Raw genomic sequence first — 23,541 nt, 5'->3', positions numbered from 1 at the left:
TTTCTTTTAGTTGCTAGATGTGGTAAATTGAGCTTCTTTTGGGTTCATGTGATCGTTTGATACATTTTTAGGAGCGTAGATGTGGCAAATTTTGTGAGAATCTGGCATCAACAGTAGTAGTTGGTGTGGCAATAACATCTATCAGCAATAGTTGGTGTGGCAATAGCATATCTCTTTTATTATAAATACAACAGCTATCTTGTGGTAGAAGTAGTTAGATAGAAATCTGTAAAATTAGAGAGAGAGAGAGAGCTAGGAGAGATTACAAAGGAAGAGATTGATCTTCTCTTTGGGTAAAAACCGAGCTTTCTTCTTGGGACAAACTTGCGGGCTGTGCAAGTCGTTGGTTTCTTCATATAGTGGATTCTCCCTTCACCCCCGTGGACGTAGGCACATCTCCGAACCACGTAAATATTATGTAAGCATCTCTTTATTTGCTATTTACGTTCGTAGTTAGTTTTACTTTACTTTAATTGCTAATGGTATTGGTCATTGTTTGTTGGTGTGTTTTGGAACTTGGTATAAGTTCCGATAAAGGGTTTCTCTCTAGGTGGTTTGCTTCCGCGGCTCCCCTCCCAACAGAGAACCATGGATTATTCAATTTGTAGCTCAAGATGTTCGTTGTGTGTGTGTGTGTGTTTCCTTAAAATTCTTCTATTTGGATATTCAATTTGTAGCTCAATTGAATATGAATTATTGCTTTTCAAAACGACACTTAGATTAGGATAAGTTCTTATTTACCAAAAAAATTGATGTACAAGTTTGGTTTGTTTGGGTTGGGACTTATTTACCAAAAAATCCGAGAAACAACTCTATGTTGGGAACGAAAGCATCATCGATTGAACTATATTATGACTGGAAAAGGGAATGGGTGGAGATTCCAGAGCAAAAAAGGCATGTTGGCATAGTTGGGCCACAGCATTGTAAGACTCCATCACCACCTTTCCTTATTATTTTTCCTTCTATTTTTTTAGTTTTCGAATTTGCATTTATTCATACAAGAAAAAGTTGAGATTATGTGGGAGGGATGATAAATTTAGTTATGTTCATTCAAGGGGTCTAACATACTATGTTTTTGTACTAGAAACAATGTGGTTTAAATGTACTAGTTCTGCATATTCATGTTAATGTTTGTGGGATTTTTTTTTGGAAAAGGAATTTAGAAAGTCTCTATAAATCATCATCTATGCATTATCCCCATATTAAGGTCAGCAATGTGTTATATTTTCCAATTCTGTTCTATCTATAGTCACATTTTCAGTCATGGTGGCATGTGCTTTCAAATGTTTCTTAATAAGCATGCAAAATATACAAAAAGATATCCATGTACTCACGAGCTACATAATGAAAATCCCAAATGAAAAGTCGAATGATTGTAACATACAAAGAGTGCAATTCAGTTACAACGTTATGAAGTTTTACGGCACTACCACATTCTTTCTTGATTGCGATGACATGAACACTCATAAGGTTTATATTCAAAATAACGACCAATTCCAAATATGAGAAAACTATAGCTAATATAAGGAACCTAATCTAATAAGAACTTATCGTAATCTTCATGAGATTATGATTGATGTATCAATATATTACTATTTATCATATCTAATAAGAACTTATCCTAATCATTCTTTCGGTCTCTATTTTTTTAGATTTTGTTAGTGATTCTTAGATCCATGTAGTTGATCTCTTTTATAGTTCTTTGTGACCGATGAGGAGTTGAGTTTTTCTTTCTTAAATGATCTCTAGCTTGTGTTTGATCGGGTTTGTTGATTTTCTAGATTAAAAAAATAAATTCATATAATTTAGAACAAAAAATGTTGGATTTAATGGAAATGCTGATATGGTTTGATCAAATTTTTTTGTGATTTTGGTCTAGTTTTCTGCCTTTTTATGGTAATAGTTGAATGATTTGACACTAAGATGCTCACCTCATCTATTGTTCTTGTTTGTTTGTTTGTTCTCATTGGATGTTTGATGTGTTTCGAATAAGATTTGTTTGATTAGTGAGGATTACATGCTTAACAGTGACTGTTTCTCTTCGTTGCTTTTAGTATCCATGCTGTTGCCTATTTATTCTCTTGCTTCATTATAATGCCTCGTAGTTAATCGTTTATATTTAGTTTAACAACTGTATATAGTCCATAATCAGATGCCTGATATTTATTTTGATTTTCAGGTTGGAAATGATGTGGCAGAATGTTTACAACAAGCAATGACCAGGAGAGGGCTGGATATGTAAGTAGCAGCACTGGTAAGCACTTACTGTCATTCTATAGGTTGTCAAAGCATTTAGGGATTTAATGTGTGGACTAACAAAAAAAATTGATCTCTTACGAAAATGCCTAATGTAAAGAGAATCATAACTGTCAAGAAAACCACTTCATTGATACATAATCTGTTCTGCTTGGCTTTTAATTAATGTCTTTCAAATAACTATAGAGCAGATTGGACTTTGCACATCAGATCTGAACCAAGAGGAGTCATTTCAAGAAGGTTTCTTCTATTTCGGATCAAGAATGGAGGTCTCGTTTGCAACGTTCAATGGCTCAAGGTAAGTAACACAAAACCCAGATTTTTTTGATGTTGATAATCTCTTGAAGTCCAAGATCCAACCTTACAAATATGATTAAATGTGCATAATAGTAATGGCATTTAATGAGATGGCCGATATGTGAAGAATATGGGAGGAAATTGATAGCAGGATGGAATAGTAAATGGCAGGACCAACAATATTGCAGAAGAGGTTTAGAATTTGCTGGAAAAGGCATGGAAAGGCATTCGAGCTGCTATTGCTTAGATGCCTCCATGTTCTCCATGTGTGTGCTGGCAACAAAGTAAGAGTGTGAGATGGGGTTGCTGTGAACAGCCACATGGCCTGATCGAAAAACAAAAAAACACATCCTGTAAGCTGCTATTTTGGCTTGCTACATTGACAGCAGATGGCAAGCACATCTGAAAAAACAAGTCAAAGGAATGGGAGCAGCAGCTGTGCTTGTGAGCAAAAGGTGCAAGGACATGTAAGAGGTGGCATAAGCAAGAGGGAAAGACAAATGGCAAGTAGGACAGCAGGTATGTATGCTGGGTTTTAATGAGATGGGAAAAATAGAAAACAAATAATGAAATGGAGGGATGTTATTGCTCCAGCCACTATTTATTTTGCTGCTCTTAATGTTCACTCTTTACAGAATGACCAATTACTGCCTGAATGGTTGCCACTCCTACAAGTTGTGGTTAATAGGACATATTACAAAGATGATAGTGAGTCCTCCATTTTATTTCTGCTTCTTATGTGTCTTCCTTCGTCCAAACTTGAGTTTTACTCCCCTGCTACTAGATTCATAATGAAGATCTAATTATTAGTTTTATTTTCTGCATCTTTTGTTCATGCTGTTAATTGGGACTTAAATAGCAAGAGTTGAAGAAGGGTTCAAATTTTCTTATATGAAATGATGACGGAGATAGTGATGCTGCAAAGCAAAGAATATCGATGCTTAAGAAATTGGAATATCTTTTATCTTGTCACTAATAACATCTAAAGGTTGATCTAAGTTTCGGTTATGTCTTTGCAACACCATATCTTGAGATCTAAACCAATTGCAGTGTGATCTATTTGTGAATTTATTGAGGTCTAAACCACAAAACCTGACCCTAGATGTCCAACTCTTGCATATGATATTTGAAAAAGAAAAACCTCATAAAGCTCATAGCCAAGAAAAGCCTCGTGCTCGAGAAATTTTTTTAAGGCATGTCTCTTATACAAATCATGCATTTGTCAATATGTTTATCTGAAGTTGCATCTCCTTGTGTTTAGCAGTTCTTCATGTAGCATATTATTTCTTAACATAGAAAGATATTTCGAAGACATCTTTCACTAAGGGGCAGGGTACCTTAGACGACCACTTTGTAAGGTTCTTAGGTTATCAGGTCTATGAGTGTGGTGTAATATTATCGGGCCTACCTAATGAGCTATTGAGATCATTATATTTGGCACCTACTATTGTGTATCACAACACTTTACTGGATTACTCTATATGGCATTTCGGCTGGACTGACTAGAGCATGTGGCAATCCATACAACATTGTATCAGACCCAAAGTATGGCATCTACATTTACGGATCAATGGCAACGATGAACTAGATTGAATATAGCCTGATTCATATCAATCTGAATATGAGTCCCTTTTTTTTAGTGGTCTTAGTTTTTATTGAGTGTAAAAACCCCTGTCGTTAGTTTTACCACTGAGGCAACCCCCTGGAGGCAAAAGGATCACAACTTCCGATGTGTTTTTCAAAGTGCGGTCTTGCCATATACTTGCCGGAGTTCCTGTCCTACCATATAATGTCTGACTGTTGTGCTGTCATGCTAAATTTCTTTTATTTCTTGCCACCCAACCAAATTCCACTTAGATTTCATTGTTATATACATGCATCTTATGGACATCTGATGCTTACCTCTATAGCAATTTCAATATTTACTGTTTAGAAATTATTGTCTACGTTGATTTTTTATTTGTGATTTCCCTTATATATGATTGTCTGTTTATTTAATATGCAGGGCACTATTAAGGGTAATAACTTTGCAAATGTGTCTTGTGAGGTGTATGGACGGGGTAACAAGACACGGGCATTGGAGGTATCAGAGCTATTGCAGACTATAAAGTTTGCACAACTAGATCACTTTTGGATCTACTTCAATTTGTTGCTCCAAAGATGATGAAGCGTGGAGGTTCTCATTTTTCATATGGGATAACTGAGGATTGGATGATCCTATGTACAAACACCACAAATATTGGTCCAACCCCTTGGAAACAAAGTGAGAATGTACAGATTTCCCAATATAAGTTATTTCTTCTTCTAATAGGTTTTGATTTGGAATAATGTTCTTTTTTCATTTTCAGAGAATATTGTGGATAATTGAAAAAAAAAATAAATTTATATGGGTCTTCTAATTAGGGAAAATGTTGATATCTACCATGTTTGTATATTAGATGTCCTTTACATTACTTTTCTACCTCATATGTTGTAGAAAGAACTTTTAACGTGCAGTTTTGGGAAAAAATGAGAACAACTATTCTCTGATATTTTCCATCCATTTTTTGATATTCTTATGAAATGACAAAACTACGCTATTTGTTAACTTTTGATGTTTATCAGGGAGATGAAATAGGTCCAGTCAAAGTTTCTGAATTTGCAAAATGGTTAAAGCTTTTTAAAATATGGAGAGTAGTTATTTCTTTGAGATCAATTGGTCACAAATAAGAATGACACAACATAAACCAAAGTGCATAGTTGATTCTAACATTATGAAATATAGGAACTTTATTACCTGCCAGTTGTTTCTGCTTTTCAACTAATTATGGTTATTTGCTTTTACCTGTTTGTACGACTGTAATGATGCATGATTATTTTCTCTTCTAGTTACTCGTAAAGTCCATTAATTGGGCAAAATAATTTTCCATTTTTGCTATTTCATCTAATCGAATTTGTTTGTAGATTACCCAATGCTCCTGACATGGAGATTTATTCCATGTATAGAGTTGGAATCCCCACTAAAAGAGCTTACATGTATAAGTTAAGCCCCACTGCTAACTGCTACAGTCCATTTCAGATTGATACCTCAGCTGAGAATGGAAATGAGGGAAGATGTCTGAAAGTTGGGGTCTTCACGGTTGATGGAGATGAGACTGCTAGTTCTTAGTGCAGGGTTCATGTGTGCTAAAGGTTGGCATGGGAAAACCCGGTTCAATCCTTCGGACATTCGAACTTACATTAGGGAGTACGATCATGCCCCTCCATCAAATCTTCTGGAGGGCTGGGCACCCAGAGTGTTGCTCATGTTGATATAATGGGGAACTTTGCATTGATTGAGGATATTATAAGAGTAGCAGCAGGGGCTACAGGAGATGACTTGGTGGTGATTGAGTTTATTATGGTATCTTCAAGTGGTCTGCAAAGATCGATTTGCAACTCTAGTTTCAACAGGTAGTTCACAATGCTGGTTTATTTTATATATTCCATCAGACTATCATATATAATGCTAAATTATTGCATTGCTAACTTTTAGTTATTGTATGTGTATAACTCATTCCGTTAGTGCATTTGGTAACTTTTGTTGACTTATTTGTCATATTTTCAGATTATCTTTTTCAATGAGGGACTGTATTTATCATTACATGAAGATTAAGAGTAAAAAGAGAGATCTCAAGCCACTCAAATCAGTCATTTCCTCATATTTTCTCATTCTCGTCTCCCAACTATTGTAATGCAAATTTTTAACTTTATATATCTTGATAGTGTGGGAACATTAGCTCTTGCACATTATCATGATGAGGACACTGTTGTTGCAGTGATTATTGGAACTGGCACAAATGCTTGCTACATGGAGCGGGCAAATGCAATTATCAAATGTCAAGGCTTTCAGTGACAGAATCTTGGAAGACACTCTTCAGGTATACAAGTTGCACTATGATCAGTCTATTTGTTTGTTAAGGGGACTACTTTAATCATTGTTCTTCTGTAAGATTTGGGTTTTCAGATCTCAGACACTCCTTTGAAGGTATGGAAGCTCATCGTCAGAGTATGCAATGTGGTGACACGAAGGGTTGTTCGATTGGCAATTGCGGGCATTGTGGGGATCTTAAAGAAGATAGGGAGGGATGGCATTGCTTCCTTGTAGGCACCTGTGCTTGTGTAACGATTGTGAAGGGTTTATCAATGATTGTAATTTTGAATTTGTAAATAATGACTCATTGTAACTCTTTTTGTGTGTAAATTAATGTGATAGAGAACCTCGATATTCTCTATTTGGGTCTATTTTGATCGCAGGTAATAGGTGAGTAGAAAAAAAATTAAAATTTTTTTTTTTTTTAAGTTTTGATATCAGTTTGTAACCGATGTCTACAGTCTCAGCCTTAGGACATCAGTCTTATAGACATTGGATTTTAAATCAATGTCCAAGATATTTTTTGTGTTAGTGTTTATTGTTATATAAAACACAAATTTGGAACGGTTTTTAGCCGTTCCAAATTTTGAGTTCTGAAAACCATTCCAAATCCTGATATTTACAACGGTTTCTAGCCGTTTAAATTCATTAACGATGCCTCGATTAGAAACAGTCTGCCAACCGTTTCATACTGGATTAGGAATGGTTATAGACTGTTCTTAATTTGCATATTTGTTGTAGTGGATAATAAAATAAACGGAAAAAATGAAACCGTCCCTCTTAGTATTTTCATACTTCTCCCACAATTTGCTTTGATGGGAGTCGCTGATACATTTGTAGGAGTCGCAAAGATTGAATTCTTCTATGATCAAGCGTCCAAGGGAACGAAAAGTCTTGGAACTTCTTATTTCACTTGTAGCTTGGTAATTGGGAATTTCTTTGTAATTTTCTTCTAAAAACTGTTTCCGATATCACAAAGAAGAAGAGCGGCAAAGGGGATATTTAATAATCAAATGTGTCACATTTAGTTTACTATTATTGGTTTTATACTGTATTAAGTCATCTTAACTTTATTTTCTTTCTGACTGGTGCTAAGTTTTATGTCTATAACGTTGATGTAATGGAATAGGTAAGGGAGATGCAGAAGGCCACCGAGATGTTTCCAGACAAGGACAATAGTCGAGAGTACGAAAAGTCAAAGAATGGGGATGAGTAATTGTCGCATAGAATTTCCATCACTTTTATCTAAAAAAAACTCTTAATAAAGTAAACTCCTTTAATATTAATAGTGCTAAAATAGAAGCAAGCGAAGCAAAACCAAGTAACAAGATAATTCTGTACTAAAAATAATAACTTAATGATATTGGAGGTATTTTTATATCTAAGTACCCTCACAAATATTTAATTTCTTAATGCTCTCATCCCTCTTTGAATCTTTGAGATCAATGATTCAAATATAAATACCCACAATTTAAATTATTGAGATCAAGTAGATGTCTAAAGTTAGGGTGCATATAAAAAGAGGGCCTACAGTAGGATCTATCAAGTAATTTTCCCTTAACCATATATTCAACAAGGGGCACGTGAAATGGGTCCCAGCGTTGGGTTGGGAATCAAAGAAAAAAAAGCAAAAAAGGATGAACCAAGGTTTACACAGAAAACGACCTGAAAAGACTGGAAAACGTTCTTAAGAAGGCATACTACTTTTTGTGTAAAATTACGCAAAACCCCCAATATCATTGTGAATATTTCGGTGAAATAACTTGAATCATCTTTATAATTCTTAAAATTACACAAAATGCTATTTAAACAATTTTACTTATATTGCTTTTATAAACATTTACTATCTTCAATAGATGAAGTGAGGGAGCTGTACCGAGAAAGACGCAAGAGCCCAGTCACTTGTTAGTTGTTAGTATGCAGTCCATGGTTTTAAAAATTGGTTTTGTCCCTCGTCTAGTCCATGCCAGATACCAAGTCGTCTCGGATGATTTTTCCAATACGTTTGAGACGTCTCATTCAAAAATGAGAAAAATGAACTTGGGATTTTAAATCTTATCCGAAACAAGTTACAGTAGTCTTTTTTTCTGACCAAGTCTTATGATAATTTGTATAAAAAAAAACATATTTTATTCGTTTTTTTCAACTTAAAATACATGAATTATTCAGAATAGTTCAATAATCCGGGAATACTACTTTCATTGATAAATAAATAAAAAAAAAGAAAAATTCATGAACTTTTCAATAATTAAACGGAAGATTGCTAACAAGGGTCCCCACATCAGGATCCATCAATTTTCTCCTAACCGTCTTGGGCGGGGCATGTCTAGAAGTCAACAAGATAAAAAAAAAGAAAAAAGGACAAGCCAAGGTTTACAATAAAAAACGTCTTGAAGGGAGCAAGAAGGCATATTTTGTGTGTAAAATTACACAAAACCCCCTATATCATTTTGAATTTTTTGGTGAAATAACTTGAATCATCTTTATAATTCTTAAAATTACAAGAAATGCTTTTTAAATATTTTTACTTAAATTTCTTTTATAAACTTCAACTATCTTCAATAGATGGAGTGAAGGAGTAACTAGAAAGGCCCAAGAACCAAGTCAATGGTTACTACTTACCAAGTCACTCCTTCGAATCTTATATGCCGCTCCACTAATGTGGTTCTATTTAATTGCTGTCATGTGAAGGGTGGTTCGTTGGTAGTAATTTAAGTGTAACTAAAGTAATAAAAAGTGGGACATATTGAAAGCATAGGGCGGTAGTGGTATCTCAGATGAAAATAAAATTTAATTAATTAATTAATTAATGAATGTGTAGTATAGGGAATGAAAGAATTACAAAGGGTAATTATGTAACTGTAACTAATAGTGGCACAGATGTAATTTCAATATACAAAACAAGACCGGCAATCCGATTCCAGCACGACTCTATAGTCTATGGTCCTCTTTTCCACAAAATCATGGAAATAACATAAGAGACAATTCTTCTCTGTTTTTTTTTTTCCATCCAGTCACATTGTTCTCTCTTTCTTCCATGTATTTAATTGTAGTATAAATATTAGATGGTTTTTGATTGATATACATATAGTTAAGAATCAAAAGATAGTCTTTCAATCAATCATGAAGACTACATTCTTCTTTCTTTTTCTGTCTTGTGCTTTTGTTCTTATAAGAATAATGGGAGAAGAGATATCAGTAGCACCAGTACCAGCATCAGCAAAAACACAAAGACTAGCACAAGAAGCAAAAGCATTGCTGCACTGGAAAAACAGTTTGATCTCTTATTCTCCTATTATTACTTCTTCATGGACATGGTCTGACCATCTCACCACTACTCCTTGCCATTGGATGGGAATTCTATGCGACAATTACTTGGACAGCATCGTGGAGATAAACCTCTTCAATTCGAGTCTCAATGGCACTCTTCATCAATTCGATTTCTCAGCCTTCCCCAATCTCACCAACCTAACCCTCTTCTACAACGAATTGTCTGGGCAAATCCCATCTCAAATTGGGTCTCTTTCAAAACTCATTTCTCTTGATCTTAGTGATAACTATTTCACGGGTACGATCCCCTCTGAAATTGGAAATCTCTTACAACTCCGTATTCTCCGCCTTTCCTTCAATTCACTCACAGGTACTCTTCGTCAACTCAACTTCTCCTCGGCCTTCCCCGATCTCACCAACCTAACCCTCTCGGCCAACGAATTGTCTGGAGAAATCCCATCTCAAATTGGGTCTCTTTCAAAACTCATTTCTCTTGATTTGGGAGGGAATTCATTGGAAGGACTGATTCCATCAGAAATCAAGTATCTTACCAAACTTCGAACCCTTTACCTGGGAGGGAATTCATTGGGAGGACCGATTCCTTCAGAAATCAAGTATCTTAACAACCTCCAATTCCTTATCCTGGAATATAATTCATTGGAAGGACCGGTTCCATCAGAAATCAAGTATCTGACAAAACTTCAATCCCTTTACTTGGGAATGAACAAGCTCAATGGTAGGATGCCCCCCGAAATTGGCCTTCTAACTAACCTCACATCCCTTGATTTATCTAATAACCCGTTTACTAGTGGGCCAATACCATCTTGGATATGTAACCTCAGGATGCTTGACTACCTAATTCTCTCGAATACGAGTTTAAATTCCAGCACTCCCAATGAGCTTGGAACTTGCACCAACCTTTCTTATCTTGACCTGTCATTTAACAATCTTTCTGGTGAAATCCATCCATATTTTCTATCCAATTGGACCCAACTCCACTCTTTGATCTTGTCTAATAATAGATTATCAGGGCACATACCCCCTGAAATTGGCCTTCTCACTAACCTCACATTCCTTCAATTATCTAATAACCCGTTTACTAGTGGGCCCATACCATCTTGGATATGTAACCTCAGGATGCTTGAGTACCTAATTCTCTCGAATACGAGTTTAAATTCCAGCATTCCTAATGAGCTTGGATCTTGCACCAACCTTATTAGACTTAACCTGTCATTTAACAATCTCTCTGGTGAAATCCATCCATATTTTCTATCCAATTGGACCCAACTCCACTATTTGATCTTGTCTAATAATAGATTATCAGGGCACATACCCCCTGAAATTGGCCTTCTCACTAACCTCACATTCCTTCAATTATCTAATAACCCTTTTACCACTGGGCCCATACCTTCTTCAATAGGTAACCTTAGGATGCTTGAGTACCTATCTTTCTCGAATACGAGCTTAAATTCCAGCATTCCCAATGAGCTTGGATCTTGCACCAACCTTTTTTCTCTTGATCTGTCATTTAACAATATCTCTGGTGAAATCCATCCATATTTTCTATCCAATTGGACCCAACTCTACTTTTTGAAACTCAATAACAATAACTTCACTGGAATAATTCCTCCTCAAATTGGGTTTCTCAATTATCTCTATTTCTTCTCCTTGTCTAATAATAGATTATCAGGGCACATACCAACTGAGATTGGAATGCTATCAAAGTTACAATATTTGGATTTGTCCACAAACAATCTAAGCGGGCAAATACCAAAGGAACTTGGCAATTGCAATTCGCTAGCATTCTTGAAACTCAGTGATAATGAATTAATTGGAGAAATTCCTGAAACTATATGCAATTTGAGTAATCTTGAAATCCTTCAAGGTTCTCAAAATAAATTGGAAGGATCTGTGCCAAGATGTTTAGGTGGTTGCAAAAACCTAAAAGTTCTGGACCTCGGAAGTAACAAATTAAATGATACATTTCCATTTTGGATGGAGACATTGCCTTTGTTGCAGGTCCTTGTATTGAGATCCAACAAATTCTATGGTCGCATTGAAGGTCCTCAAACCAATCATGGTTTTCAAATGTTGCATGTTATAGATCTTTCTTCCAATGGATTTATGGGATCTTTGCCCACAAAATATTTCCAAAGCTGGAAGAAGATGATGATGATGGTCAATGAGTCCCACACAAAATATATTGGAGATTACTATAAAGTCTCAGTGACACTTGCAATCAAAGGACGTGATTTGGTACTTACTGATAGCATCTTGACCATCTTCACATCAATCGATTTCTCTAACAATCAATTCCAAGGTGGAATTCCCGAAGTGATAGGGGACCTCAAATCTCTTAAACTGTTGAATTTCTCTCGTAATAGCCTCACTGGTCACATCCCATCATCGGTAGGGAATTTAGCACAACTGGAGTCATTGGATCTCTCACAAAACAAGCTCTCTGGAGAGATTCCTCAGCAACTAACTCGCCTTACATTCCTTGCAGTAATGAATCTCAAGCATAATCAACTTGTAGGGAGCATACCAACAGGTTATCAATTTAACACATTTCCAAATACTTCGTATGAAGATAATCCGAGATTATGTGGGTTTCCATTATCAAGGCAATGCAAAGACATATATGCGATTTCTCCACCAACAACAAACCAACAACATGAGGTTTCAATGTCCACAAGTGACTTCGATTGGAAATCTATGATGATCGGATACGGATGTGGGATGGTAATTGGTGTTTCAATCGGATATATTACTTTCTGGAAGGAAAATGGATGGCTCACAAGGACTTTTGAAAGGAAACGACGCAGTCGAGGCAAAGGTTGAAGAGAATACATAGACTCCAGTGAAATGGAAGATGAAGAAATGTAATAAAAAGAACAAGCTTTTGTTCAATTTAACATTGTCAGCAAGGTTTATTTCAAAATTTTCATAAGATGTTGTTGTTGGTAACATTTCTTAATAAAGCAAGTTGTCTCTTTGCCTCTAGTTTAATATTACCCACCAAAAGAATGAGAAAAATATATGTTAGAAAATCATGGTATGAGCTTGACTAGAAAATCTTATTCTGAACTTTGACTCTATAAATATTGTGTGTTAAGAAATTTTTAAGATACATTTTAGTACAATCTAGCTATGCATGTCAAAAACCATAGCGTGTATTACACACATCTCTTACATGTAGACTTCATTGATCAAGACTCATTAATTGAAGTGTTAGAGTTACTTCTAACTTAATCCCATCTGCAAAAACTGAGTTGTAAAGACAATTTGAGTGCTCCTTATCTCATATACTTTTTTTTTTATATCAATAAGTTGGGTCTATATTTACTTAGAGAAACAAAACACCCAAGAGTTCAACAGATTAATTACAGAAATGAGTACAGAAAGAAAAGACTCAAGACAGATGACCCAAAATAGGAGAAATACATTGAGCACCATTTTATAACTTAAAACAACACAAGTTGGAAGGTAATAATCTGTTTGAAACGTTTAGTTTGATTGGAAGTAATTAGTTGGCATATTGCTACAAAAGACGTAGTAGCTCAACTTGTGGCTGTTTTTTTACCAAGGCTCTGCAGATTTGAGGTTTGTGAAGGTTTTTGTTTTTAAATCTCATTTATTTTGATAAATCTCATTTAAATCTCATTTATTTCGTCTTGAATGTTATTTTTTTCATGAATGTTGGAGTTTTGGTTCTTTTTCTTTATAGAACTATGAATTTTTTTCTTAATAGAACTATGTCCACAAGTATGTTATACTATTTATGATTTCAATCATCCAAAATATTTTAACAAATTATTAGATAAAAATAAATATTAAATTTATCAAATCCTGTAGGAATTTAGTGACCAATTTGCATGTTTTAATTTTTATTTTAAATGTATGTTTAGTTTATTTGGGAGATAATAAAACCCTTAGTACAGGGACACCATTAATGGAGATGAAATATTTAACGATGTGTTCAAGGAAGAAAAGATTATAGAAATGGAAGTACATAGGGACCATTGGACTCCAATCATGAAGGTCATATTCTTTTAATGGAGGATACCATTAATGAAGTATTTCGGGGATATTACAATAAAAATAAAAATAAAAATAAATTGATCGTGTTCCATTCGTTTTAAAAAGTAGTCCAATATCACAGACTTCTAGCATATCTTTTGTACATCAATATAACTTCAAATAACTATCTCTAACAACTATAATGATCATTTTAAATATTTTTGATGTATTGTTAACACCACATTCAATTGATCGTAAAATAAGGAGATTTTGATTATTTATGTCAATCAGTAGATAGAATCGTCCTTTTACTCAACACGTTGAAAATGTGTGTATTCTGATCATTTAAAAATAAATGGTGTTATGGAGCCCATGACAATGTATAAAATGTGACCAATTTTGAAAATGTACAGTTTGAGAGAAATGCAAGATCTACAAAAGACTTATTTAGTTTTCGAGGTACCATTTAGACACTCTAAAACAATAAATAGATTATGAATAGGAAAATGATGGACTGCCTGCATTGGACACTACGCTGAAGTGGCAATGCATAGAGAATCATTGATTTTTAAACTTGTATCTCAAGAAAATAAATCTATGCTTATCAGTATACTTCCAATGTAGGCAATGTATCACGACTCTAATGAATATTCCATTTGATAACATGTTTTAAATGCAATAGAATTCAAGGCGATATTTGATTCGCCTTACTTTGCATCTTTGATCAATAGAGTGTGATAGCAACAATTAAGGGTTAAGTTTTATGGGATTTGTTCTGTTCTTGGTAATTTGATATTTAAAAATATCCAACTTCTAGTGAGTATTATTGAACTAGTTTTTTTCATGAATTTTGAAGTTTTTGTTCCTTTATCTTTATAAGACTATGTATTTCTTTGGTAAAATTGTTATTTGGATGCTAGGTTTTGTGTAGAATCTTGAATTGGGTATGCTTATACAGGTTTGATTTTTGATTAATAATTAAGGATTAAGTTTTATGGGTTTTGTTCTGTTTATGGTAATTTGATATTTAAAGATACCCAACTTGTATTGGGTATTATTGTTTACTAGTTCATGTTATAGCGTAAACTTGGATCTATTTCTTGAGGGTTGGAATTTTCTTATTTGTCTGGTAATCTGAGTTATTGAAATTAAATTTGGAGGGTTAACAAGATTAATAAACCTATTGCCTCATTAGATGAAAGTGTAGATTATGCAACAGTGGATCAAAGAAGGATAACTTTATGTAAGCACCTAATCAGATTGTAAACTTTTTTTTTGGATAGATTGTAATCTTATTTCTCTTAATTCTAGATCTACTCGATAAATCTAGAATATATATAAACTTCATATTTTATTACACTTCCATGCCCTATTGATTGCTTATAGAGCATAGCCAATGACTTGTCAGATGGCCTGTCCAATGGCATGTCGGATGGCCTGCCAAATGGCCAGGTCGGATGGCCTGTCCAATGGCTTGTCCAATGGCATGTCAGATGGCCTACCAAATGGCCTGTCGGATGACTTGCCTAATGGCATGTCGGATGGCCTGCCTAATGGCTTGTCCAATGGCATGTTGGATGGCCTGCCAAATGGCCAGGTCGGATGGCCTGCCTAATGGCTTGTCCAATGGCATGTCAGATGGCCTACCAAATGGCCTGTCGGATGACTTGCCTAATGGCATGTCGGATGGCCTGCCAAATGGCCTGGTCGGATGGCCTGCCTAATGGCTTGTCCAATGGCATGTTGGATGGCCTGCCAAATGGCCTGGTCGGATGGCCTGCCTAATGGCTTGTCCAAATGGCCTGTCAAATGGCTTGTCGGATGGCCTATTGGATGGCCTGTCGGATGGCCTGCAAATAACCTTACGGATGGCTTGCCAATATTACCTATTTTTGAAAATTTTAAAAATAATTAAGACAAAATTGGAATGTAAAACTTCATTCTCTTCTCTTTCCTTCTCGTCTCTCCACTTTTGGAGAAACCAAATTTTACATTTTTCATTCTCTTTCCCCCACTTTTCTTCTCTTTTCTCCCCACTTAACAATCCAAATAGGAGAAAGGAAGAGAAAGTTGCATATTTTCTCTTCTTTTCTTTTTTCTCAATTCAAACAGACTGTTAATCGCAATCTTCTGTAAGAGACTAATAAAAAATAACTGACTTACCATTTTCTTTACCATTTTCCTAAAAACCTTTCAATCATGTTAAGTTATACACTTTACTTATGGTTAGAGGATAAGATCAAAATATATATAATTTTTTATAATAAATAAATAGAAAGAACATATCGTACATACATGGATGGAGTCACACCATACATGAAACTTAATACATTCGATCTTACCCCCATTTTTTTATGAATTTCTTATTTCTGCGTTTCAGTGTCAATTTCTTTTACGGACAATGGATAAGAGTTGGATTCGAAAGTCGAGGTATGTTGATATTTCATATCATGATTGATTTGATGTCACCATATCATAATGTTGATGTATTATTCGCATGAACTTGTTGAATGTGTTAGGATTAGTCAAGAATATATCGAAGGGGTAAAAAGATTCATTCAGTTTGCTTTTGAACGTGGAGCCACTGTTGACGAGAAGTTGAAGTGTCCATGTTCTAAATGCAATAACGTGTACTACCAGAGCAAACAAAATGCATATGACCATATGATCTGTTACGGGTTCGACAAGAATTACACTAGATGGTTATTCCACGGTGAAGATATTGAGTCGTCATCATCTAGAGGCCAGAATTCAGATTCATATGATCGGTCAAACAATGCAATGAGAAATGAAAGTGGGGATGGAATGGAAGATCTATTGGATGATATTTTCAGAATGCCAAATGCAGAATGTAATGTAACTGGTAATCATACAGAAATACCAAATAGCGAGGTAAATGTAGAAATTGAGAAATTTTACAAGTTGATAAACGATATGGAGAAAGAGTTGTATCCTGGTTGTACAAAATTCAACAAATTATCGTTCATAGTTAAACTATTTCACATCAAGTGCCTTAGTGGATGGAGCAACAAGTCATTTACAATGTTGCTTGACTTGTTGAGGGAGGTGCTCCCGAATGGGTCGACGTTGCCAGAAAATTTCAGTCAGACAAAAAAGATTATCTCAGATTTAGGTCTTGACTATAATAAGATACATGCGTGCCCTAACGATTGCATGATATATTGGAGAGAGACTAGCGAGAAACAAGTTTGTGACACATGTGGTGCTTCTAGATGGAAAATGGATGAAGATCAATCGAGAGGGAAAAGGAAAAAAAGTCCAGCTAAGATACTACGTTATTTTCCATTAAAACCAAGGCTACAAAGACTTTTTATGTCATCAAAGACAGCTTCTGACATGAGGTGGCATGATGAGTGTCGAACCAAAGATGGTCTTTTAAGGCATCCAGCAGACTCAATAGCATGGAGCCATTTTGATAATTGCAATCCGTCATTCGCTTTAGATGTTCGTAATGTTAGACTTGGGTTGGCTAGTGACGGTTTCAATCCGTTCAGAACTATGAGTATTAGTCACAGCACATGGCCTGTGATATTGATTCCATATAACTTGCCCCCATGGATGTGTATGAAACAGTCAAACATGATTTTGTCCATGTTAATCCCTGGTCCTACTGGTCCTGGAAACAACATAGATGTATATATGAGACCTTTAGTGGAAGAATTGAAAGAATTATGGGAAAGTGGATTAATGACATATGACGCATCAAGAAATGAGACATTTCAGATGCGTGCAGCTTTGCTATGGACGATTAGTGACTTTCCTGGGTATGCGATGCTATCAGGTTGGAGTACAAAAGGAAAACTTGCATGTCCGATTTGCAATAAAGACACATGCAGTCGTTATTTGCGAAAAGGAAAAAAACATTGTTACATGGGATATCGTAAATTTTTACCACTGCAACACAGGTTTCGAAGAGATAAAAAATCATTCGATGGTACAATAGAAGATAGGTCCCGACCAGAATATGTGGCTGGATATGACATTGTAAACCTGTTGGATGGAATTGTATTCAAGTATGGAAAACACACTGCGAGAAAATGACAGAGACAAGCAAGAGAGAACATCATGCCATTTAATTGGAAGAAGTTGAGCATATTATTCAAATTACCATACTGGAGTACTAATTTATTGAGACACAATCTGGACGTGATGCATATTGAGAAGAATGTGTGTGATAATGTAATTGGTACGTTGTTAAATATAGAAGGCAAGTCGAAAGACAACTTAAAGGCTCGTCTAGACTTGGTAGAAATGGGCGTAAGGAACACACTTCACCCACAAATAGTGTCTTCAACAAATAAGGTGTATCTTCCAACTGCATGTTTTACAATGGACAAACATGAAAAAGAGTTGTTTTGTAAGGTACTGAAGAATGTTAAGGTCCCAGATGGTTATTCTTCCAATATCGCCAGATGTGTTAATGTAAAAGAGCGTAAAATAACTGGTTTGAAGAGTCATGACTTACATGTCTTAATGCAACAATTATTGCCATTGGCGGTCAGACGATCACTGTCCAAGAATGTCATTGCAGTAATCATTGAATTGAGTAGCTTCTTTCGTGAATTATGTTCCAAGATATGTCATGTTCAGGAACTACATCGACTGGAAGAACGTATAATATTGACACTGTGTAGTTTAGAACGAATCTTCCCACCTGCATTTTTTGATATTATGGTGCATCTGCCGATCCACTTGGCCGAAGAAGCAAGATTGGGTGGACCTGTTCAATATCGATGGATGTATCCCATTGAAAGGTGCACATTATTTACGAATTTAATACATTTTCTCGCCATCCTAGCAATGAATTAAGTCACATATTTTTTATTTTTTGATATAGGTATTTGTACAGACTTAAGTCTTATGTACGTAACAGAGCTCAACCCGAAGGGTCAATAGCTGAAGGGTACTTGGCTGAGGAATGTCTGACATTTTGTTCGAGATATCTACATAATGTTGAGACAAGGTTGAATCGACCACTTAGGAATTATGACTATTCCACGATCTGAAGTATAGTGCCATTTGATTTAAATGAATTGGAAAGGGAACAAGCACATCGTTACATATTGTTCAACAATGACAAAGTTACCAATTACATAGAGTAAGTTGATATTTTTGCGACACAATTAACATTATATACAAATGTAACATATTATACAATCTAACATGTGTAATACTTAATGGTTAAACAGACAACACATGCGATCGATTATGATGCAATTGCCACACACACGTGCTCATGACTTGCAGAAGTTACAGAATAAACAATTTACTAGTTGGTTCAAGAATCATGTAAGTGAGATGATTCAAAGTGCAATTACAACTCTATTATATTATTTTCAATAATGTAATAATATTGATTCTCTTTGGTTACTAATAGGTGCAATTGTTGAGGAAATCGAAAAATATCGTATCAGATGATATTACGAGCCTAAGTTTAGGTCCACAAAATATGGCGAAGAGGTATAAGGGATATGTTCTGAATGGGTTTAGGTTTCGTATTTCAGACAAGGAGAAAGGTTGTAAATGTCAAAATAGTGGGATTGCAGTTACTGCATCTACTACAAGTTATGCAAGTAGTAGAGATCAAAGACCCGTAACAGGAAATGTAACATACTACGGACGTTTAACAGACATTATTGAGTTGACGTATTCTCCAAGTCTTCAGTTTGTACTGTTTAAGTGCGATTGGGTTGATGTTACTGCTATGGGTAGAGGAATAAGGGTTGATGAGCATGGGTTCACACTTGTGAATTTCAATCGATTATTATTACAATCGAGAGATGAACCATATGTCTTAGCTGCACAAGCACAACAAGTATTCTATGTAGAAGATCCTATAGAATCAGATTGGCATGTTGTTGTGAAGGCTAAACCTAGAGACTTGTATGACATGAGTGTGGTGAATATTGATGAAGAAGAGGATATATGGGAACCTCAGCCATTTGGTGTTTGTCAAGATAGAAATGTCATGGAACAAGGTGATGATGGTGATGTCATTTGGGTTAGAGATGATGTACCCGGAATTACTCTCGATGCACCTTCTCAATTGTTATTTGAACAACCCCCCCGTACAATCAATTCTGTTGATGGTTCAGACAATACTGACATTGAAGATTAAAAACTATACTCATGATTTGTTGTTTGTAAGGGTTCCACAATCAATCGAAACTTAGAATGTTAATTGGTATGCTTATTTGGATAGAAATGACTACTAATTATTTAATTTATTTTTCATATAATTTATTGTGTGCTAACTCTTTTGTTTATTGCATGTCTTAGATGGACCCTTCAGAGGATGAGTCTGATAATCTCGCACTGATGGTTATGAACCTGTCATGATGTGTAAGTAAAAAATTTATATTTATTGAATTTTTAGATATATAAACATAACATATCTGATAATCTGATATGTTTATTGTAGTTTGGCGACACATTCCCTACTCCACCGGGCTGTACGTTCCCAACTCCACCGAACTCATTGACACAGCTGCCAGATGATTGATTTGATGCGTTCTTTTGTTAGAAAAACTTCTAAATTAGTTAATTTTATTAGTTTTATTAAGTGAATTTTGTGTTTTGGATAATAATGTATGATACTTGCTTTTTGAGATAAACTTATGATTTTGTTAGTTTGCTTACTTATGAAAAACTTATGATAATGGTCTGTAAATATTGAAAATTAGGATTGTGTCCATTACTAGCCTAAATAGATGAAATGGACTGGAAGATTTAGCAAATCAGTAGGTATGGCATTCTCATCCTTTATGTGTGCTAGTTGTTTGCATGAAATGGATCACTACATAGACTTTTTTACCTACATATATTTTATGATTTCTTTTATAACTATTTTTTTTGTTAGCTAACCCCTTTTTAACTCCGCCAATGTAAATTATATGTTTTACATTGCCGGTCCCAAGCCCGGATAAAGGAGGAGGGAAAAGGGTGGTCCCAAGCCCGGATGACTGTTGGAGCTGGAATTTCTGTTGTCAACTATTGATAGTGCAAGGCTTTTGGAGAGGTAACTATAACTTTGAAGCATCCAAGTATGATAGTTTAGAACATTTATAATGCTAGGACAGTTTAATGGTATTACTTGCTTATTCATTCCTTCTCTTACTACTTCAACTCTGTTGTTCATTTACATTTGCTGTAATGGTTTGGAAAATATAGTAATAGTTTGACCATAATATGTTTGATTTCTTTCTAAAAAGAAACAAATTTGCAGTAGAGCTTCTTATTGTAATTCTCAATAATCTTGGTTGGCTTTAGTTGAATGGTTATTGTAGTTATCCTTGTCCTTCTTTTGTGTATTGAATACAACTAATTTTCTCTAATAGAAAAGATAATGTTAAGTTAGGTCTTAACAAATTGATAGACATTTTCTTACTTCTAGTATGCTCAATTCCATCATTAATGCCTGATATGCTTATATGTGTGGGTTACTTTAACTCCGAAGTCCTTGGAAAAGTGCTCCAAAGTCTATTTCACCACAAGAAAGTTGACAAGAAAGTTGGTGTTTAAATTTATTTACTGAAGCAATCCATTTGCTGCATATGGTCCTCCTTATGCTCACATAGGAATAATTTCTACTAAATCATTAAGCAACATAATGCCGAACCTAAATTCATATAGTATTTGATATTATTAAAAGACTTTTGTCCTATTACTTTTGATTTGGTAATTTCAACAGTGAGACCCAATTTAGAGTCTCTTCTGTTGTATAGTGCCTAAATTTAGTTCTTTACAAGCTTCCTCCAATATTCCAAGACAAATCCCAACTCACTAGTATTGCTGACAATACGAAAATCTCTCTCCCCATTCATTCCAACTTTATTGCTTTCTATATGACGAGAACTTTCTGTTTTGAATGCATGTTGACACTAAGCAAAATAGTGTCAAAACAGAAAATTTCCCTTGTATTATGCTTGTAAGGTTGTGAGCTCATTACACATGGCTCAGTAGTACTTTCTGTTTTGAATTCAATTTTTTGGTAACAGTTGAACTTTAAATTCAATTAGAACTTCTTTCCAATTGTTGAAACTCCACCGCCATTGTTGGCTCAGTAGTGCTAGCTTTCTGTTGCTAGTTCTATTTCCTTTTGTAGTGCACCCTGTGTAGTGCAGTCAGTCAAAATGAGCAGGTGTTGCATAGTGTAACCCATGCATATTAGTATAGTTTGCCTGTTTTTCTCTTTCTTTTCTCTCATTCACAGTGCAAAAAAACTATGTGAACTACTCTAAAAAAAAATATCATGCTAATTTCAGATTATATCCCCCATGTGTCTGACCTTCGAGTTGGTTCAGACTATTTGTGAAGCTAGTGGTGTGAAGGACATCTAGAGGTAGATTCCATTTCAAGATTAACAACATGCATTTTGGACACTCCGAATAATCCCTTATAGAGTCTTGGTCAGTGAGGGTCAGAAAAATGATGAGCAAAGATAGGCAACATATCCAATTTCTTCTTTTTAAAAAAAAATTAAAATTACATATATACATGATTATATGTGTAGTAGATTTTATTGGGGTTTTATTTTTTCTTATCCACACATGGAAACAGTGACACACTTGCCCCATGTCCAATACAATCATGAACAAAGGAATTGTAAGGTAAGAGGAGGAAGAGTAGAGGATATATGATAGTGTGAGGGAGTGAAGACCACAACTATTCATTCATCCACAAAGTTATCCATAATCTCATCCTATATTTTGTATTGCTTCAAACTCACTCTTGTTGCTGCTGTTCTCACATATCATCAATCAACAACATGGCTTCGGCTACTCTCTTTGTAGCCAATTCATCCCTTTAGGTCCATTTTTTTTTGCACTTATAATTATAAAGTGTTGTTCTTAATTATTAGTTGCTCAGTTAGTATTATATGATTAAATGTGCTGTGTTTTGTTTAATCTTTAATGGGGTCGTGTGTGGGTCAGGCCAATATGTTTTGTTTAATCTTTAGGGTTGCAAAATATTCAAGCAGGATATTCGGGCTTTTCTGTGATGGGCTGCCATCCATCTTGGTTATTCTTCTTTGGCTGAAATAGAAGCAGCTCCTCCAACAGCCGAACTAGAACCTATACGGTCCAATTACAGCCAGGTATTAGTTTATATGCTTTTTGTTATTTTGCCCATCTAGTTTTTCCTACCTTATACACTTCTGTTTGAGCATATTTTTTGCAACAAATAACCGTACAATAGTATTAAAGGAGATGTATGTAAGCTGTCATCTCTGTTTATTATGATCTGTAAAAAATTGCAACCAGATAATGCGTTCTCTTTTGTTGTGGTTTTATTACTCTAGGTTCCAACAATGGCGTTCATATGCAGGATCAAAACCAATAATGCTGCCTTCCTTGGCGAAGCTATCGCCACTACAAGACAAACCTGTAAAGAAGAGCACACAAATCTGATTGTAGTTCACTCATAAGAAGACTAATACATTGAACAAGATTGATAGCAACATAGGATAGTCCGTCATCCCATATCGATAAAATGAACCTGGTGTTGTTTTTTTAGCCCAAATTAAGCTGAAAGTTTGACAATAACATGCTAGCCAATAATTCTCTTGTACAATTAGAAAAATAATATGTCATTCCTTGTGCAAGGTGATGCAGCATTAGTGCGTATGATCGCTCTCATCTGTTCTTCCTAAGGCTGAACATGACCGACCACTTCTTGAGGTAAGTACCCCTCTTTCACCTAGCTCAAGCTGGCCAACATCTTGTTTGTGTTGCTGATGAGCCACTCTGTTCCACTTTCTTTACTACTAGTTTTATAATCATCAG

At 35.2% G+C, this 23,541-nt stretch overlaps 2 protein-coding genes and 1 pseudogene across 3 annotated transcripts; all 3 read left to right on the top strand.

The window, feature by feature from the left end:
* Window positions 1-4,552: 4,552 nt before the first annotated feature.
* On the top strand, window positions 4,553-6,816 carry LOC147383010 (uncharacterized; annotated as a pseudogene). Its single transcript, XR_015173245.1, has 6 exons — window positions 4,553-4,613; window positions 4,714-4,816; window positions 5,497-5,985; window positions 6,140-6,262; window positions 6,351-6,452; window positions 6,525-6,816. The product of XR_015173245.1 is annotated as an uncharacterized LOC147383010 (transcript).
* A 2,727-nt stretch (window positions 6,817-9,543) lies between these two features.
* LOC147383009 (uncharacterized) lies at window positions 9,544-12,952 on the top strand. Its single transcript, XM_086429240.1, has one exon. It carries the CDS (start codon window positions 9,569-9,571, stop codon window positions 12,554-12,556), a length of 2,988 nt encoding a protein of 995 aa, XP_086285366.1. The 5' UTR covers window positions 9,544-9,568; the 3' UTR covers window positions 12,557-12,952.
* Window positions 12,953-15,155: 2,203 nt separating this feature from the next.
* Window positions 15,156-17,797, top strand: LOC147383008 (uncharacterized). Its single transcript, XM_086427255.1, has 3 exons — window positions 15,156-15,332; window positions 16,116-16,165; window positions 16,255-17,797. Exons 1-3 carry the CDS (start codon window positions 15,156-15,158, stop codon window positions 17,795-17,797), a joined length of 1,770 nt encoding a protein of 589 aa, XP_086283381.1.
* Window positions 17,798-23,541: the final 5,744 nt, after the last annotated feature.

The sequence above is a fragment of the Akebia trifoliata genome, chromosome 16 (genome assembly GCF_017979445.1).
Source record: "Akebia trifoliata isolate Shusen 1 chromosome 16, ASM1797944v1, whole genome shotgun sequence".
NCBI classification, from domain to species: Eukaryota; Viridiplantae; Streptophyta; class Magnoliopsida; order Ranunculales; family Lardizabalaceae; genus Akebia; species Akebia trifoliata.
Note: the sequence above shows the minus strand (reverse complement) of the source record. Positions and strands in the feature narration are given on the sequence as shown.

What these genes read in the sequence shown, in the direction of transcription:
- LOC147383008 (XM_086427255.1), top strand. Translation starts at nt 15,156, where the DNA reads ATGGCATGTCGGATGGCCTGCCAAATGGCCAGGTCGGATGGCCTGTCC. An exon ending in ATGGCCTGCCAAATGGCCAG is followed by an intron (nt 15,333 to 16,115) that starts GTCGGATGGCCT and finishes TCTGCGTTTCAG; the next exon opens with TGTCAATTTCTTTTACGGAC. An exon ending in AGTTGGATTCGAAAGTCGAG is followed by an intron (nt 16,166 to 16,254) that starts GTATGTTGATAT and finishes TGAATGTGTTAG; the next exon opens with GATTAGTCAAGAATATATCG.
- LOC147383009 (XM_086429240.1), top strand. Translation starts at nt 9,569, where the DNA reads ATGAAGACTACATTCTTCTTTCTTTTTCTGTCTTGTGCTTTTGTTCTT.